Source organism: Rhinolophus sinicus, linkage group LG05 (genome assembly GCF_036562045.2).
Source record: "Rhinolophus sinicus isolate RSC01 linkage group LG05, ASM3656204v1, whole genome shotgun sequence".
Classification (NCBI taxonomy): domain Eukaryota; kingdom Metazoa; phylum Chordata; class Mammalia; order Chiroptera; family Rhinolophidae; genus Rhinolophus; species Rhinolophus sinicus.
In genome coordinates this window covers 157,677,253-157,698,511 of record NC_133755.1, presented here as the reverse complement: position 1 = coordinate 157,698,511, position 21,259 = coordinate 157,677,253, and the positions used below count along the sequence as shown (strand labels likewise).

The window sequence follows — 21,259 nt, the reverse complement described above, 5'->3', positions numbered from 1 at the left end:
TGAGACAAAGCTTTGCCACAAAATCTATTCCCTAGTGGCTCCCTTCTGCAGCCCAGTGATTTGTAGCAACCACCAAAGCAGGCATAAGATACAAATGCATATTCTTTGTAAACAGTATTTAGAATGCTGCTGGGAGACCTTGGGATACATTGAAAATAAGGTAACATAAGCAATCACTTGTATCTGTTTACTTAGGACACCAGATTTTGAGCAGAACTGAATAGTAAGATATATATAGATACGTATAAAAGTAAAGCCATGGTTTATCATTCATTCATTTGACAAAAATATCTATTTATCAACTACTATGGCTGATACTGATATACTGCTATGCTAAGACACTGGAAATTAACTGCTGATAATTTAGGACACAGTCTCTTCTTCCACAGAGCTTACGGTCTAGGAATATCTAAATTATAAACAACAATAGAAGGGTTTTGTTTTATTCAGGAAGTATATATTTTTGTATTTTTTCTACTCTCTCCCCCTTTTTTATTTCTATTTCCTAGAAACGGAGATTTGTCCCTAATTAATTTTTAACCATTGCTTTGTGAAAGACATCCTATTTTTATCATTTTTATTTTTCTACAACAGATTAATACCTAAAACAGTAATACATTTTGCACTATCTAAGAAGAAAGTGAACCCAGAAGCTATCAAGAATGAGTTCCATTTGTTCTTCTCTTTCAAACAGGTTAAATAAGCCATAAAGACATAAATAAGCCCTAAAAATCAAAAGAATAAATTTCAAATAAGATTTTATTAATATACTCATGTTTAATAGTTTTTATCTAAGTCATTTGACTTTAAATGTGTATATATTTGGAAGCACCATGATGCAGAATAAAAGCCTGGGCTTGCTAGCTGCATTTACCTTTTCCAAGTTACCTCAGTTTCTTCATCTGTGAAATGGGGATAATGATGATAATACCTTCCTCATAGGGATGTTGTGAGCATAACGTGAGTTAGTAAACAGGAAGCACATAGAACAGCATGCTTTTCTTCCTTGGCTTTAGGCATAGTTTTTTGCCCTAGAAAGGTGCAGCGTGTTTATCACGTTACAGGTTTTCCAGTAATGCCTTCTGCTTTTCTGGTCTGGCTGAGTGATAATAAGCCCCTTGGGTCAAACAAGTTCAAAGAAACATACATTCCAGGACCAGGGACCAGAGACTGAGAATGGCGGGGGACTGACTCTTCAAGACTACCACTGAGCTGAGGGGATGGGGTGAGAGCAAGTAAAAACAACACATAGCTTTCCTTTCATTTTTAGATTTCCCCTGCCATTATTTATTTATTGGTTTTTTTATTCAGCCTTCCTGTAAACTTTCAACTGTTTTTCAGAGTTTTAACAAATTTGGTTCTGACCGCTTCTGCTTGTTTTTTGATGTTTCTGTCTGGGGACAAGAGCTTGGAGATGCGTATTTTGCTTTTTCGCTGATGTCACCTAATAGATAAGATTTTAAAGGTTAATTTCTCCATACTTCCCCTCCCCCCAAAAAAGGGACAACAAGAGTGCCCAGAGGTTGTTGTGAGGATTAACTAATGATACAATAAATGTGCCTGGCCCATTGTAAACACTCCATAAAAATACTAGTAATTGTTGTGCTGAAATTTAGTGTGACTTGAAATGCTTAATATTGTAGTACTAGATTGCAGTGACATTTACTTCCCTTCTTAAGATCACTAAAAGCAGCTCATTCGTTCCTCAGTAGCAGTCTCTTGCCTTTAAATATCTAGACTGTCTGTCTGACCCTTGACTGAACTCGAGATCCACAGTATATTTTACAAATATTATAGAATCTCTGTAAGACACGAAAAAAGACAAACTCCATTCATCTAAGGATTTCCCAGAGCCCACTGAAAAACAAATAGAAAAGAAAGCATGGACAGAAAGAAAAGGCAAAAGTAAAACCTCATATGGAAAATACCTGTAAAGGGAAACAACTAATGCAGGGTCTTCTCGGAACTCATAGCCTCGTATTGTTATTCTGCTTACTTCCCAGAAGTCAAAGAGCTCAAGCGATTTGGCTGGGATCAGAACCTGCATCTCTTAAAGCTGAAATTCAGTACTTAGTAAAACTATCCACTTCGCCACATGGTATATAGATGTTTTTTATTCCCTGGACATTCTCCCACTTATTTCTCCATGAGTCTAATGACCTACCCACTGAATACCAAAGAGATGTTGGATAAAGAATCATTGTCAAGCTGTATGATTAACTTGGCTAAATGCTAAAACAGTTACGCAATGAAAACCTTCCATCTCTGCCATTGAAAACTTTGTAAAAGATGTATTCATGATGGTTTTGCTTATGCAAAAAATATATTTCATAATGGTCAGGTATTGTTTTCAACATGTGTTTCATATCAGATACAAGAAAGGTCACATGAAATCTAAAAAAAATATTGGCCGGATCTGCTATGAGTGATTCTTCCAGCACATCTGGGAACCTCTGTAAAAAATTAACTCAACATTGTGGACTCCTGGGATGACCAGATTATTAACTCGTTTTGCAGAAGCACTCTGTGCAAGCCAAGGAATATAAGAAATATTTTTAGACCTGTAAACCATTAAATATTGTTCAGTTAGCCTACCACATGAGAAAAACAACAGGAATTTAAATGGAGATGTCTAGGTCCATTCACAGAAGGAGAAAAGAAACCATGCATTTGTTGGCAATTGCACTTGACAATTTAGACTTTACAGCTAAATTGTTATTGGAAGATTGACTATCAGACTTTTTATTAACAGAAAATTAAACATCAAGAATTACAGCATAGAGCGAATTAAGTTACAATGGCTATTACAATTGAGTCATTGAGAGATTGCACTTGCCTTGAATCTGACATAGCTTCTGTATAGGGAAACTGTAGGAACGTTTCTCCTAGAACCTCACATAAAATCCAGATTCAAATTTCTATTTTTTTTCTCCTCTTGTCAAATATGTGTTGGAGGTAAGCTCATGGAGAATAATACTAAGGAATATATTGTCATTTCCAATTAGAGATATTTGAACATTTCTCTTTTTCCCATAAAGCCTACGAGAGGATGTTTGTTGATGGTCTGACTTGGGTCTGGAATCACTTCTTATATTACCCTTATACAGTACAATGACCCTGAAATGGTCATACTTCATTTTGCCTCTGTACCCACTGGATAAACATCACTTAATCCATATTACTTCTGTTTAGCACAGTTGGTTTAAGCAAGAGATTCCTGGGGAGCTTAAAAATATATTGATTCCCCAGTCCCTTCTCCCTTCTCCTGGCACTGGCATTTATTGTTTAACTTTCCTCATTGGAATGTGTAGCCATAATTGAGAACCACTCAAAAGCAATGTATCTTAAATGGGGGAGAAGGGGGGCCTAGACATGCACTAGTTATGGATAAATCCAAATGATTTATTGAACTGAGTTTGAATCTATGCAAACAGTTTCAAAGATTATTTTTTTCCAGCCACATATTGGGTTATAGTTATAAACAATAGTCTGAAAGATTAAAATGGCTAATCATTAATACATGTTTCTATTGCATATATTTGGTATCACAGTATAACGTAAACAATTTTCTACATCTTCATGCAAAAAAGGGAGGGCAGGGGGCAGATTGAATGGCAATGTCAGGAGCTTAACAGCAGGCCAGGTCCCAGCCTTACTGCTTGGTTGGGGGTAGCGACGTTCACTCCCAATCATTTATAGACTCATCAACAACTCTAAATTAACCCCACTCTAAATCACTTCATCACCCTAATGCCAAGAATTCAGGAGGGTTAAAACACTAGAAGAAAGGAAGACACATGTGTTAAACCACAACAATTTGGCATATGACTATCTCCTTTTGTCCTAATAGCTTGAATTGAGTGCGGTTTATAGTCTTCATTTTTAATTGCTTAGGGATTAATAATTCAATCATTCAGCAAATGTTTATGGAATGCCTAATATGTGCCAAACACTCCTTTAGGACTCATGAAATTTACAGGAGACCATTAAAAATTGAATAAGACAATTATATATGAAGAGGTGTTCAGTGCCATGAAGAAATCTAAATCAGGAAGTGGGAAAGACGCTTCCATTTCAGAGTGTCAGGAAAAGCTTCACTGAGAAGCTGACATTTGAGCAGATATCTGAAAGAGATAAGAGTTATGCAGGTATCTGAGCAAAGGTAGTTCCAGCCTGAGTGCTCAGCAAGCACAATGCCTGGAAAGAAGTCATTTTTTACTTTTGCCAATATTATTTGTACATAGATAATTCAATTAACAGAGCAAACTTTTCTGTCAAAAGATTCTGTCTCTTCTAGCCTGCATTCTAAGTCATTATACTCCTGTTAACCTGTTTGATTGTATGACTATAAATAAAAATAACTCCTACCAATTATTGAACTCTGAGCAGCTGACCCTAACTTTAACCTTAACCCTAACTCTAACTTTGCCAATTTTTTCAACAAGGAGGCTAAATCTAAAAAAGATTACGTAACTTGCCCAAGGCCACACACAGGTATGGCGTTGCCATATTTTATTCCAGGTCTGTCTGACCCCAAAGCTATGTCTAAAGAGCTATATCTAATTATTTCTACCAACTTTGCTCTAAGATAAATGCAAGGAGTCATCTCCTAACCATGGTGAATGTATTATAAAAAACAAATAATTTCTGACTCTCTGTGTGAGCTTCTGTAAGTCATGTTACCTCTTTCAGAATCATTCCCATTTATTAAACAAGGAGACTGAACTAAGTCATCTGTTAAATCCATTCTACCCACAAAATACTATTCTACTGTGATGTATTAACATTGGCCACTTTAATCTGTTGAGTTCCATCAAACCAATGATGTAGTCAATAAACACATATTGATTGACTTTTCTGAGCCAAGTACAGTCTAAAACCACCATGTCACAAAGTAAGTTTTAAGAATTTAATTATATGCTTTGTTATAGAATATATAAAGGTTTGACCTGCATTCCAATCAAACCAACTCTGTGTGCTTACTTTGCTTTGTGTTTTAACTTACAAATGCATATGTGTGATCATTGATTCTGGTGATACTATTGAAAAAGTATGTAAGAAGATGTACTCCTTTAATGCATCTAAAATGACCACATATCACCTCACTCCCTACATGTGTCACTCTATTGTCTCCATACCACTCAACCATCAGCATTAGAAATAAGTTCTATGAGGGCAGGAACACATCTATACCTCATTCCCATCCATGCCTATGGATTCTAGCTAGCACTGTGCCTCCAATACAATCAACTATCTACAAATATTTGTTGAGTGAAATACATAACTGAATTAATTTCAAAATTGAGGATAAATCCAAATGTTAAGAAACCAATACCAGTTTTCAGCTGACATCTTGAAATGCGTCGGTCAAACTTGGACACTAGCCCTCAATCAGTCTTCAGGTTCTAAGCTACGTGACCCTCTGGTCTTCAGGTTCCTTATCCATAAAGCAAGCAGGGAGATGAGAAAAGATCTTCTCCAGCTCCCCAAATTTCTGATCCTCTGAACTGCACTACTGGTGTAGAATATAGAAAACATCTGATTTAATAAAGTTTTAACCTCGATATCATGAATTTATGTAGACCAGAGGTTGAAACAGAAACACTTTCCGGGCCAGGCAAGAAACATAAATAAGTACAGTAGTTGGGTAGCAAATTGCCTTAAGCAATTCACAACCACAAGGGCAAAACTGAAAAATATCAAAAACGAACAAGAATGCAAGCAAAATAAAGCCACAAAAGGAAGAACATGTGTCTAGTTGCGTGAGATCACAGTCTCTTCGGGGGCCAGGAATGGTCCCTCTGTTCCATGTCATCTGGGTGTAATTAATGGTAGGCACGTGAATGAGGGTACATCATCAGCTTGCAGGGGCCAAAACAAGACCTGTCATGTCTGATAAGATTCTTTCACTAACCTCTTCATCAGACTCCTGCTGTCCTTGTTCAAACTGCCCTCTTTCTGAGGGAAGAGGTTAGTGATACCAGATACAAAAACTGGGGGACGTTTGCTGTAATGAAGTATTGTGGATGGATTCTCATCCTGCCGTGTGTGAAGTGGAAGATTGTAGCCCAGAGGCAGAGGCTAGAGAAGCCCACCTGCCTGTGAGTGTGTGAGTGAAGCCTCACCACTAAGTTCCCAATGGTGATATGTCTGGGGAGGTCAGAGATGCAGCGAGGGCTCCCAGGAGAACTGCAGACCCAGCACATTTAGAAAGGCCCACCTGTGCACAACCGGCTTGCTGTGCTGGCTTAAGCACTGTACAGGGTGGTCCCTTTCCCTGCCAGAGACTACGGACAGCTGTGACCGCATTTGACCATCCTCCTAGTCGGCTAGTTTCAAAGCCCTGAAATTTTTGTACTCTTCCAATCCCCCTCATTTTCAATCATCTGTCAAATCTTATCAAATCATTCCAGCTACCCTTCACACCATTCCTTTCTTTCCATTTTCACAGTCCCCGTCGTGCTCTCATCAACTTTCCTCTGATGGTACAGCAGCCTCCTAATCTCTTCAGTTTGGGTATTTTCTGACTCCCGGTCTTTCCTACCAACTGCCAAGGCTCTTGAATTCCCTCAGAATAAACAATGACCCATTGACGTTCAAAGCCTTCCACCATCTGGCTTCTACCCAGTTCCCAATCATTACTCCCATGAGCTTTTTATTCCCAGGAAATTGTTCAATCAGCAGTTGCCTAACCATGCCTTGTTAATTTTGCTTCCACGCCTTTGTTTGTATTGTCCCGCCCACCTCAGATACCTTTCTCCTGCCTGCCCACCAAGCCAAATGTTGTCAGTGTTAAAAACCTGTTCACCTCCTCTCTCCTCCTTGAAACCTCACTCGACAACTCTGCCCACAGTATTGCTTCCTCCTTTAAATGCTTACAAAATGTAAGAGCTATGCAACATTCTTCAGACTGAGTTTAGAGGTACTTAACATCAGGTTTCATATCGCTTTGTGGATGTCTGTGTCCTGCTCCCGAATCCTGAGTAACAACCAGGGCAGCATCTTGAAACTAAACAAATGCTCCATAAATACTTGTTTTGGACGTAATAAATCCATTAAAGAGAAAGCATCAGGAAGACTTTTCTTCCTCCTGGATACACAGAACTGAATTCAAAATTAGTATTTGCAGGATGGTTTTACATTCTGTAATAGGGTTCAGGAGACATTTTCTAAAGCCTCACTGAAGCCACTTAAGAAGCAAAATTTCATTTCCCTAGATATAAAGTGTGCTTGCTTACTTTTGAACATTGGGTAACCTGAGATGGGAGAGAACCAAGTTCCTTGGCTAATAAGAGACAAGTATTTTGAGAATTTCTGTTTGTATTTGAGGAAGAACTAATGACTTTAGCATACACTGTTAAAATGACTTGTAGAAAGACATATACAAATTATTATGAATAAGTCAAAAGTAAATCAGGGAGAAATCTGTATGTTCTAATTTATTTTTCCTGTATCAGCATCACAGGTAATTTTTAAATTATTTTTATCTGCATCTATGCATATACTTATTTGCACACTATATGCATTTACTTATTTGGGACCAATGTTCTTTAAATCAGGAAGAGAGGGAACGAAGAAAGATGACCATAACTGTTTCTTTTCTAGTAATCCTACCAATATTCCAACTTGCCATTAATTGGAGACATTTTTGTTTTTAATTGGAGACATTTTATAAAATTAAGACTGGCTCTTTGCTCATGTCATTGAAACTTGTAATGATTTATTCCCAGGTTCATTCCCCAGAGCTTGTCCAAAATTTCTGAACATCTGACATCTCCCTAAATGTGATAGCCTCATACACCGTGCTGTCTTCTAATATTCAAGACTTTCTATCATTCAAATGCCCCTATCTTTCTAATGGCCTAATGTTATAGTAACTTACAAAAGCACTTCTAGATTTCAAAACTATAGGGATTAAGCATTCAGCCATGACCTTCCTCTTCCCTTCACCTTCACACTCCAACACTTTCAATTCCATCAGTCAAGGAAATTTTCTCTCCTTTCTCCCCAGGGATGCATTGGAAATAAGTTGAAAGACAATACTGCTTCTATTAGAAAAATGTCATTTTATGATGACCTCCTCCACCCCCCCAAAAAAAAAAATCTAGAAGGATTTAAATAAGTGAAAAGGTCTATTGACTCTACAGAGATCACAGTTTTAAACGATCTCTTTTTTAATCATCAGTTACAAATTCCTCTGTATGCAAGACAGCGCAAGTACTCATTCTGCTTTTCAGACTGCGTATGCTGTCATTTATTAAATAAACTTTAATAACCCTCATTAAAGTTTAATAAATTCAATTATTGTTGAAGTGGTTGGTGATAGTAATGGCATGATGGTTATACGAAAACAATGTCATCAGTTAGAAACACATTCTCAAGAAATTATAGATGAAATGTCATGATGTCTGGGATGTGCTTTAACATATTCCAGCCTAAAAAAGTAGGATAGACACATAAGATTGGCCCAATGTTGATAACTGTTAAAATTGGATGATAGGTACATAGAGGTTTATGATACTGTTTACTCCTGCGTATGCTTGAAATTTTTCCATCATAAAATGTTTAAAACCTCCATAATATTCCACTATTCTTGTTGTAATATAACCTCTTCACCCCTCTTCAGTCACACATCCAAGGGGCATACCCTACTGCCTATCCTATCCCAGGGAAAGAAGGAAAGAACCAGAGGCCATTGTGGATTCAGCCAGGGGTCAAACTCAAGGTGCTCCTCACCTTTCAGCCACAGGGGTCTCATGAAGACTCAGCAGGACTGACATCTGATAATGAACTTTCTCACTTCTGTGAAGCACCTGAAACTACAGGAGTGGGTTTTAGGGCATTGCGTACAAATTGTTGCAGTATATATATATAGTTACTCATGGATCTGTATAAACTTGTGCTAACAATACACTGTGTGCGCTCTGTAGATAATTTGCTGTGGCTACTTTGGTGCTTGGGGGTCATGAAAATTCGCACTTTCTATTGAATGATAATAACACGAAGAGCAAGAAGAAATTATTTTTGTTGTAGTTTTTCAAACAAATAGTGATAATCATTCATAAGTAGATGAGATTTAGAGGAATAATATTTGTTTGACACAAACACCACAAAGACACAAGGTAATTAGAGCTTAAGGCAGGAAGAATGCTCATACACAGCAATTTTCCAAATGTGTCTATAGTTATAAAATCAATTAGGACTTTTTGGAATAAAAAGTATTTAAACAGCGGCTAAATAATAGAGAACTATTTATAGGTTCATGGAAACATTTTAATTACTCACATCTGGAAATAATGCTTATAGTCCTCCCCAAGAGTTGTCTCCAAAGCAAATTCCTTATTTCAGTGACTATTAGCTGATGCTGGCCTGGGAGCTCCCAGGGGATTAGCTCACATGCCAAAGAAGAGAAGATGTCTTCTGGGGCACAGTGATCTCAGTAAAAAGACTTAAAACCATTTCAGAAGGAACAATGAAAGAGAAGAGGGCCAGCTAGCCTGGGAAATGACGGCTAAGGGGACACAAAATAGCTCCTTTCAAATATTAGAGATATTATTTTATAGTATAAAACAGGGAATAGATCTAGTCTATGTAACTCAAGAGTGAACTAGATAAAATCAGTGAGGAAAGTTTCAAGGATCCAGATTTCGGTTCAACTGACAAAGAGCTTTCTAACGATGGGAGCAATACTTTAGTGAAATAGAAAAATCCTTTGAAAGAATTTATACTGAGGCTATCCAGTGGAGTTTGAGAGAGGTTTTGCAGAGCTGCTCAAAATGTCCTTCACAGAATGGTGCTAGGCCACATACTGTTGTATTTTTTTTCCTCGAGATTTACATTTTAATGATTTTTTTAAATTGGGGTGACAATTGTTAGTAAAATTACATAGATTTCAGGTTCACCCATTGTGTGTTCACCACCCAGAGTCAGTTCTCCTTCCATCACCATATATTTGATCCCCCTTACCCTCATCTCCTATCCCCCACACCCCTTACCCTCTGGTAAAAATGATTTTTTTAAACCACAATTTTACTTCTAAAATCATGTTTCCTGTAAATTAAAAACACATTACATTACCAGAAAATTTCACTAATAAAATACAGACCACTTATATATCTATGTATGAAATATTTTATGAGTGTATCTAATATTTTAACAGACATAGGATTTTTTCAATTGTGGTAAGAACACTTAACATGAGATTTATCCTCTTAACAAATTTTTAAGTGTACAATACAGCACTGCTAACTATAGGTACAATGTTGTTCAGCAGATCTCTAGAACTTACTTGTCTTGCATAACTGAAACTTCATACTTACTGAACAGCAACCCTCCACTTCCTCCTTCCCCAGCCTCTGCATCTAAGTGTTTGACTACTTTAGATACCTCTGTAAGTAGTATCATGCAATATCTGTCCATCTGGCTTATTTCACTTAGCATAATTCCTCAAGGTTCATCCATGTTCTTGCATGTCAAGATTTTCTTTGTTAAGGCAGAATAATATTTCATTGTTATATATGTGCCATGTTTTACTTATCCATTCATCTGTCCAGAAACATTTAAGTTGTTTCTTCATCTTAGCTATTGTGACTAATGTTGCAGTGAACTTGAGGTTGCAAATAACTCTTTTATTTCCTGATTTCCACATATCCTTGGATACTAGGTCAGAAGAGAAAGAGTTTGTGCCAGGTTGTAAATCAAAGCACTGCTTCTTTCATCAATAAAGACTTGTTATGGGAAAAAAAAAAATGTCATTGGAACTAAACAATGTACCTAGTGACATTTTCGAGTATCTTGACTATACACTACAATGAAAGGAATTCATTCATTAAATAGTAAATACTAGAGACTTCACAGTAATTAAATTATCACACTAAATGGAATGTCCTTAACACTAAGATTTGTATTTTGTCCATTGAGGGGAAGACAAAAAAAGGATCATTGTTGTTCCCAGGAACTTACTGTAAGGAATCTATTAGTTGGATATGCACTAGGCAGAGCTTTAGGTTGAATAAATAATACATATTGCATATATGCATGTGGTATATTTAAATATATAAATCCTGCTATGATTATAAAATAAGAATTCATTTTAAAGTGCTACTTAATTAAAAGTAGCTCTTCCTTAATATGTATTTTTTCAAGCATATATACTAAAAGTACAATGTTTCTTAAGTAGAAGTCCAAAACATCTTTTTTATGTGATGAGTGTTCTTACACTAATCAGTTTGCTAATTCTTCAGAGCCTCTGCATATAGCTGTGCAGTTTGCATGTCATAAAAAAGCACGGAATGAGGGAATGAGTGGGGGCTGAACTCCACCCCATCTACTTACAAAGCCATTAGCCCTGGCAGTGAAACTGAGTCAGGCCTATGAAATCTTTCCATCCTGGACAAACTGAGATGGTTGGTCATCCTACTTAGGGTACAGATGTGCCAGATGTGCTAGTGTCATCCTTGGAATCCTGCCTAGAGAACTGTACACCTGAAACAGCTGAAATGGTGAAGCCACTTTCACGTTATTTTTGTTTTCTTATATTTTCAAGGTGAAAGAGCCATGTAATCCTGCCAACATCTTGACCAAGCCTGATTCAAGAACATTCTGGACTAATGATGATTCAGGTATTATTGGAAAAATGCACTGTGGCCCTGTGATGTCCAGAAAGCATTCTGTAGTAAAACCTTACACAAGACAAGGTTTAGGGTAAATTTTTGGTTTTGCTTGTTTATACTTAGTCCAACACTTGAATATACTTCACAATCATTTTTTTTTAAATAATGCAAGTCACTTTATGATATCTTCTCTTTCAGTAGTTAAAGTGTATATACTAAAGCATATATACCATTAGGTACAGCTTTCTGGATTGTGAAGTATATGAAAGTATTGGATGGTAGAGAGAAATGAGTCTATTTCTGGAGTGGATGACAGAGGAACAGGATAAGGGGGGCAAGTACACTGGCCCCAGTTTCTTTTCCAGGGGAACTAAGGGATTAAAAAACCCAAGGCGAGTCATACTTCAGAATGCTTCCTGGAGGGCAGGTATGATTTTTTTCTATTCATCCATGTATATAAATCTAATCAGAGTCAGAGGAATGTCACTTTCCCAGATCAGAGAATATGCTTCGGGCTATATAATTACACTCAGACAAAAGGTCCGGTATATTCTTAAAGAAAATAGAAGATATCTTTTCATTCTTTTCCACAAACACATTGAGCCATGAGGTCTAATTGTACCAAGTAAAGACATTGGAAATGAAAAGAGTGCTACTAGAGCTTTCACCTTTTCTAATTAAATGGAGAATCAGTGATGACACCTAATATTTGTATTAAGCCTTATGGCTTTACAAAGTGCATTCACAAAAATCTAATTTAGTGTTTGTGGCAACACCCTGAAACAGGCGGGGAAGCCTGTTCTCCCTCTCGCTGTGTGAGAGATGAGATCAGAAAATGAAAGAGGTTAGCTGACGTATTAAAAACTCACGACCAGAAAATACTAGGGCTGGGAGTTGGATGGAGAGACTGCATGCCCAGTTCTATATCTCACTTCCTAGGAAGAAGCAGCAGTGTGGGCTAAATCTGTGCTTTAATCTTTTCTTTATAAAAGAGAGTCAGAGACCATGCCTATTAGCAGAAGCGGGAGGGGTTCAGGAGGGGAGTGAAAACCTCTCTGATGCCTAGTTTTCAAAGGCCAAGCTTGTGGTCTAAACTTATTATCAATTTCATCTGTCAAAAAAATTGTTCTGTCTTGTTTTATGTCTTTTGAAGAAAGATGAAAAAACATGAAAGTGAATTGGGCTATTTATACTATCATTTTGGTCCATTAGTAAAACAACCACAAAATAAACAAGCCATCCACAAGCTGAGACTGCTATTAAGACCTGCTGCTCATATATTGTGAAGAGACTATGTAGCACAAAATATTACAATTGAAAAATAAAAGATTCTCGAAGTTACATAATGAGAACAGAATGGGAGGGGAATCAGTACAGGACAGGTCTAGAAAGTGATACTCAGGTTCTTTACAGAGCTGGAGAAATTATAAGAAAAATTAATGCAGAACATGTAGAGAAAGAGTAACAGGAATACTTCAGATCTACGCATTTAAAAAATGTTTTAAAGATTATTTGTGTGTCATCAATGAGGTTACAAAGATATAGGATCCCTCCCGCAGCAGCTCATCTAATAAGGAGCCTCCTAGACTAAGTAAGGTCTATGTCTAGTGACTTTTTTTGGTGAGATAAGGGGCTAGTGGTCCAATCAATTACTGAGACAGGAGTATTAAAATCTCCACCTGTGGTGGAGAAATTCTCTTTTCCTTCTTTTAATTCAGTCAATTTTTGTTTCATGTATTTTGAAGTTCTGACATCAAGCACATATGCTTTTATAATTGTTATGATTTCCTGATGAATCGATCCCTTTATCATTACAAAATGTCCCTCTTTATCTTGGTGCAAGTCTTTGTTTGAAGTCACTTTTTTCTTATATTAATATAGCTAAGTCAGCCTTCTTAGGCCTTCTCTTCCCATGGTACATCTTTCTATCCAGTTACTTTCAACCTACCTGTGTCTTGCAGCTAAAGTGCTTCTCTTACAGACCTCACATAGTTAGGTTTTCCTTTTAAATTCTAAATGACAATCTCTGGTTTTTATCTGGAATGTTTAGACCACTTACACTTAATGTCATTATTGATCTGATTAGATAAAACTATACCACCTGGCTATTTATTTTCCTCATGTGCCTTCTCTTCTTTTTTTTGCCCATTCTTCTTTTCCTGACTTCTCTAGGATTATTTGAATGTTGTTTAGAATTCAATATTAATTTATCTGTGAAGGCTAGGTATCTGTGATACCTAGTGATGGCTCTAGGGATTACAAAAAATAACTTTTAAATTTTCACAGGCCAGTGTAGAAATCTTGAAATAGTATAATTCTATTTTTCACACTGCCCCTCCTTTCCTTTACATTATGGTTGTCAAAAATATTACTTCTACATGTGAAATAAAGCCTACAAGTGCAATGTATTTTGAAGAAAACATCTTTTATGATTACCTTGATGTTTACTATCTATGATGTTCCTCATTTCTTCTTGAAGATCCAAGTTTCCCTCACGGATAATTTTTTCTTTTAGCCTGGAAAATCTTCTTTTAACATTTCTTATAATGCAGTGATTCTCTGGCAATGATATCTCATGGTTCTCTTTTATTTTCATGATATGCCTTCATGAATGAAAATATCTTTATTTCTTTCTTGAATGATATTCTTCCTAGATATGGTTTTTTTTGTTCTTTCTTTCTTTCTTTCTTTCTTTCTTTCTTTCTTTCTTTCTTTCTTTCTTTCTTTCTTTCTTTCTTTCTTTCTTTCATCACTTTAAAGATGTTGGTCCATGGTGTTCTGGTCTCTACAGTTTCTAAGAGAAATCAGTGATTATTTAAATTATTGTTATCCTGAATGTAATGTGTTGCTGTTCACTGGTTGTTTTAAATTTTTTTTTAAATCTTTGGTTTTATCAGTTTGACTATGATGTGTCTAGACTAGAATCTATGTACTTTAAGATGTTTAGGAAGTTAAACATTCTTCTAGTCTATTAGTAGTTTTCTTAGAATTTGAATCTGAGGGATGCAATTGTTTCTGCACTGCACTGTGCCCTTTCTTCTTCAGAATGTCAGCACTCTAACTAAAATTTATTCTAAATGCCTTCCATTCTGTTAAGCATAAACACAAGCTAAAGCATCCTTGTGCAACATGCAAATTTATGAGCTTGGAAATGGATTCTTTGCAAAGGCAATATTCTTGTCACAGTATGAATTTTATTATGGTAACCTTTACCAATTCCTGAAATAATTGTGATAAAATTATTCCATAATTTCCCATGGAAAATACATTTCAGTGAATGGAATATTTTCATTCAAAGCCAGCCATCCTCAGTGCATTTTACTTATTTAATCTAATGTATGTCGTCTCTTGATATAAGCTTAAGAAGAGTTAAATATTAGGCGTAACTAAGCACTTTTACTTGATAGAAAAGGAATTTAAATTTAAAAGTTGTTTTGTTTTGATGTAAGGAATCACTGAGGGTTAGCTCACCCTGAATCTAGTGAGAATGCCTAGATTTTCATACTTGCTGTCTTTTTGCGTTACAGCCAGAGGACAGGACTGCCATGCTCAGTTGGATAGCTATGGACAGTTGGAGGAACGAAAGTAATTTTTAAAAAGCTTTTTCTGAACATAATATAAAAGTAGCCTATGTTCATCACAGGAAAGAAATGAAAATAGAGAAGGGAAGAAAATTAATCACCCACAACCCTGCCAGCCATCCATTTTTTCACTGGACTTGACTCCCTCATGCACTCCCAGCATTTGTTCTGACAATCAGCAAAAAAACTGCACAAGTTTAGGCTCTTTTCTATTATCTTTTCTTTCCGGCTTTGATACTTGAGTTGTTTTTGCACACCTTCATTTTTCAATTGCTGGTCCTGCGGTGGTCTGTAACATCCTATTAAATTAGAATTTCAGAGTCTGATGAGTTTCCCTATGCTTTCAGAATGTGTGTTTTCCCCAGTACTATTATTGGTGACACAGATAGTGTTCTTTGCTTAAAGAAAGTCAGATAATGAAGTGGTTAAACAATAAAGATTTTTTTTTTTTGCAAGGGCCATGATTTTAACCGGGCACTCATTTTGCCATGCCTTGGGATGTTCAAAATGTCTAGATTTCTTTCGAGCAAAAATTAAAGAGAAAGAATCATTATTGTGCAAATTTATTCCCACAGAGAAAATTTAATTTCCTTTCCCTTATATTTTCAGGATTATGCATTATTTCTTCATATTTTCTAATGATTCATCACATTTTAAAATTCAGCAAAAATTTCTGGAGATGTAGAAATCACTATAAAGAAGTATTAAATAAACATATAAAGTGATATTAAAATATAGAATCATATTTATTTAGGAGCAGTAATAGTTTATGTACAAAATGTAGAAATGAAATGATTCACAGTTTGAAAGCATATGGGCCCCAGAAATATTTTAGTACTTTAGACAATATATAAAATTATATCACCGAATTAATGTAAGGAAAGGAAGGACTTCATTATATAGATTGTTTTACATGAACAAAAAAAATTTCTAGATTTTTTTTTCTTAAAAAGCAAAAACACTCGCATATTTATATCTAGAAAACAGTTGCTTCATCCCACAAAGTACCTCGTTATCTAACCAAAAAGAAAAATTTTATGAAAGGTAAACACAATCTGCTTATATGGAAATTTTTCATCTGATATATGGTGGCCACCGTAGACTTTGCCTCTTGCTATCAGAGATAAACCATTTATTAAAAACCAATGGATACATGAAAATCTTTTAAGTGGACTGGCCTCATTTACTCAGGTTCTAACCGAAAGAAAAGATAGCTATCTCAGTAATAAAAATCACCTTACCCACAATGAAGAATTCCAAAGATCACATAATGCTGCCAGAATGAAGGTAGGCTTTGGAAAGGACAGGGCACAATCATAAGAACAATGCATTCATGCTGCTTTTGACTTCCCCGATCTCTCCAACTCACTTTTCAAAATAGAATTTGGTACTCATTCCCTCCATCTTAGATCAGGTAGCCACAATCATCCTCAGTTTCCTGAACCACATCTTTTGCAGTAACCTGGACTCACCTCACAGCTGACCAGCCTTCCATTTGGCCATGCTTCCCAGTGAGTCCTGGATGGAGCAGCAGGAAGTGCTCAACAGTTTACCATCTGTTGTGGTTAGTGCTGTGAACTCTTGGGTCAAGGATGCCTGAGTTTGCCACAAGCTTCAATGCTTATTACCTGTGTCACTTTGGATAAATGATTTCACCCTTCTGTGCTTCTATCTCTCTTACCTGCAAAAATGGAATATGTATAATAGGTCATAGAGGTTTGTGAGGATTAAAGGAAATAATACTGGTAAAAGTGCTTAGAACTATATCTGGCGTATAGTTAGTGGTCAGTTTTTGTTAGTTCTTTTTACCTGGAGAAAGAATTATATCATTTATACAAGCCTGAACAGATCCCCCTGCTTTATAATAGGGTTACAAACTACAGGTTGAAAGAATACCACATTTTATTTTGTCATTACTGTGATTATTTCATACTTTACCAGATCTATAGCTTGTTTTTTTTCTCTCTGAACCATGAAGCTCATCATTCTCTGTCTTCTGTTGTCTCGGTCTCCAGACACAAGACTGATAAGCTTCCTGAAAAATAGACATATGACTGGACATAATATCCTCAAGCTACAGAGAACTTAAGAAATTGCCTAGTCATATAGACAAAATATCGCCTTCTTAAGCAAAGATCGTAAAGTTTTACATGGCTTTAACCATTACAATGGTTTAGAGGTTTCCAACTTCATGGATAGGTATTTATTTCAGTGAGGAGCAAAATGTCATTTCAAAACTCCTCTGTTTAAAGAATCTGAGTCATGCTGATGTAGCATTTAAGTGTGTTTGACAGCAGAGTTTGTCAAATCCAATCCTGATTGTCTGGCTCCCAAGTGTGTGAATGTGTGACTACAGACTCAGTTTAGCTCAGCGCAGAGAAGCCCCCTCTAGTTCCCTCAGATGGTGTAAATTCAGAGTTCAGCTTTAGAGTTGGAGCAAAATCTGTTTCTGCCTTTGTTGAACTCAAAAATTTCTCTTTCTCTATGTTATGACCAAAATTACTTGTTATTTCTGCTGTTTTACTCAAGGCTAAACTAACAGTGTTTCACAATGCCTGATTTTTCTGATTCCCTGGGGTTCTTTTAAAATATTTTCAGAGTATTTCCTTCTACCCATTTTATCCAAATCATTCATTTTGTGTCTAAGATCTTTGATTTTCAGAGTATTAAAGGACATTTTATCATGGTTAAAATGGTAAAAGGAAAATTTCTCACTTAAAAAAAAAAAATACAAGGAAAATAGATTAAACACAACCTCGTAATTTTTAAAAAGTTATTTTTCTCGTATTTTAATAAATCTTTTCTCATTTTATTAGTTTACCTCAGACTAAAAGGACAGCAGATTTTTTTAAATGTAGTGGCTTTTAGTTGCAGCTAATGTCAGAATGTACTTTTATTACTTTAAAGGTGCTGAAATATTCAGCCTTTGACAGCTTTCTTTTTGCCCATAATACATGATGCATAATACATAAGACAATATTTCAGGAGGTTACATGTCTATCATAGGAAAAGTAAAAGAAAAAAAGAATTGTGGATTTTTGCCCTTAATAACAGAAGTATTTTATCTGGTCACATATAAACATAATTTTCAAATTCTGGGAAAAAAATTATTTTACAAGTTTAAAATTGTAAACTATATAATAGGTAGAATAGACCAATGATTAATAATAAAAATGCTATCCCAAGAATGAAATGGCACAGTGAGAGAGGCAGGGGCAGGATAGAAAGTGAGGGATTAGGAATGGAGGGGTGGGACATATGAGGGTAGGAGGAGCATAGGGAGATGGAGGTCCTAGCAAACCTGGGAGACTCAGAGACAGAACAGAATTCGAATATAGGCCAGGGAACCCCCAGCAAACCCATTTGTAAAATAAGAGTTCCTTGAAGTAAATCAACTCTAAGATTCTTATTCCGAAACTCGCTTTTTTTATGAAGGTGTTCAGTGACTGTAAAAAGAAAATTAAAAGGATTTAGAAAAAAAAAATTATCTCAGGGTGAGCTGAAGCCTTTGGAACAGACTGCTACCAGAAGTGTAGCTCTGGGAACCATGGACCCTCCCTCTACAGAAATATGCAGCAATTAGCTCTTCCCCCTGATTAAAATTTTGGCTTTTAGAGGACAATTTTATATTAATAGTTCAGCTGCACTGTTCTTATAGGTATTTAATTACATAACACACGTGAGTTTTCAAATTATTCTCTCATATCTCGTTTTATCTGATCTTTTCAAAATGCCCTGCGGGTTTTAGATTAACAAAATGGTTGTTAACCCTCAGGATACTCGAAAGTGTTAAGTGCTTTGCCCAAAGCCACACAATGAGTTACAAAAGCTAATCCACAGAACTGAAGGCAGATTTCCTGGAAACTCCTCCAGTTCTCTTTCTACAGTTTCAAAAAGCTAAGAGTAAAGCTTTGCAATGAAAGTAGCTTGAATGTGGACACAATTGTTTAGGGAAAGAACAAGTAAAGGATGAGATTCAAATTGAGGTGTGGTCTTGCCATTAGGCAGGGGGAGGTGGAAAAAGGAGAACATTGAGGCAAATGAAGGGTTTGTTTTATAGGTGTGAGACATATTGTGTCCCTTTTTGCTCAATGTTCTATGGAAGAGATGACAAGTTTTTGCCATTGAAAACTCAGAGAGATAAACTGGAAAAACACAAGTAGACATGAATAAAATAGTGTAAATATAAGTTAAAATAAAGATTGCTGCCTACAGATATGTGAAGGACTGTCATTTGGAACAGATGGAGAGGCAAATTATTTTACTGGTGAAAAGCAGAGGTTTTGGTGTCGGAAAAACCTAGATTTACATTCTGGTTTTGCCATTACTAACTATGTTGTCTCACACAACTGTTTACCTTTTTAAGCCTCAGATCTTAAGAATGTGTAAGGAGATAGTAACAGTTTTTTATAAGGTAATTATGAAGATTAAATGAGAAATTTAAATATGAAAAAGGAATTTTAGATTTTTTTGCCCTTAATAACAGAAGTATTTTATTTGGTCACATATAAACATCATTTTCAAAATCTGAAGAAAAATTATTGCATAAAAAGCACTAAAGCATAGTGTCTGCCACTTATTCGGATGCTAGCTATTATGATAGATGCACTGAACTGTGGCTGTTCCAGAGAGACACATCTTCTTTGTTGATCAGTGTGTTCTCAGCATCACCACTGTGCCTGGCTTTGGAATGTGCAGAAATGCTATTCCTTAAAAAACTTCATAAGAATATTTGAATATGGTCTCAGGAAGAACATCACCAACTGATGCTAGTTGGCAATGCTAGAGATAACCTTGGAAGTAGAGGTGATTTTAGTAAAAATTAAAGATAGAACTCAATAAATGGTCATCGGGAATATTGTAAGGAGGTTCATAGTTCCTAAAGTTCTTTTAACACTAATAGAATCTGTTCACAATTTTATGAAACACATGAAGTAAGTCTGGCAGTGCTATTATAAAACCACACACACCCCCTCCAACTTTCATGTATATACAATAGCTTCAAACTTTAAAACAAAGAGAAAAGGGCATTTAATGCACGGTCTATGGACTGTCTGAAGTGAGTTGTTGAATTATTTTTAGAAATGGCAATGAGTCTACAATGATCCAGCCACACGCCTTCACTCAGTCTCTTTGTGAAGCAAATTGTCAGAAAGCCACCTGTGAAAATCAGAAAGGATTGCTCTATAAGGAAAAATAATTGTCTCATATGGGGTACATAAGATGTTAGATCCAGAAGTAGCATGTTCTAACAAGGCTACTTGTGTTAGACACTTTTACTGTTATTCTTGGAAGTAATCTAGTTATGTCTAGTGTATTCATTCCTCTTTGACAATTTTTATGTAAATGTGCTTTCTAATGTTTTTTCAATATTGATATTTTAATAATATGTAATATGTAATGCATATTACATATAATGTATATATGCACATAATATACTGTGTGTAATATTAATTATAATTTTCTGTAACTGTTTTAAGAAAAGGAATAACAGTGCTGGGAAGTCACAAGTTTCCTGTCATCCTTACAAAAACGAATAATCCTAAAGAAAATGAAAAATCCTAAGAAAAGAAAATGGTAACTGGGAACTGTGAAAAAATAAGAAGAAGGGGGAAGAGGAGAGTGGCAAATGGGGCTTAGATGGAAACTATGTTTGTTGCACTTATTTCTGCCCTTTGGTTATTTGTTCCCATTATAAAAAGAAAAGGCAGAAGGCAGTGGACCCTAGTGATGCTTACAAGAGCAGCTTGTGGACATTAAAGTACAGTATTTACAATGTGGTAAAGAGAAAAAGAAAATTATTTTGCTTTTAAAAGGTAAATTCAAGGCTTATTAAACAGAACTTGCCAAACTGGATTTATATTGGTACATAAAAATGTATATAAACAACATGATTTGAAGAATGAATTTCAAATAGGTCTATCCTGATGATTTATGTTTGTGATCTAAGGCTTTAGATTTTTAAGCAACATTTTATGAATTGTGAAATGGAATCATTGTAGATACTGAGGATAGTTAGTCTCCTTTCAATTTTAAACATAAAGTTTTATGAACAGCATTGTAGTA

At 35.8% G+C, this 21,259-nt stretch overlaps 1 protein-coding gene across 1 annotated transcript in view; it reads left to right on the top strand.

Annotated features, from left to right (window-relative positions):
• The window catches only part of SGK1 (serum/glucocorticoid regulated kinase 1), a 98,824-nt gene that overhangs the window by 59,019 nt on the left and 18,546 nt on the right, over nt 1–21,259 (top strand). Inside the window, exon 3 of the mRNA XM_019732732.2 lies at nt 11,546–11,621. Coding sequence (XP_019588291.1) covers nt 11,546–11,621 — 76 coding nt within the window. The remainder of the gene's footprint in view (nt 1–11,545; nt 11,622–21,259) is intronic.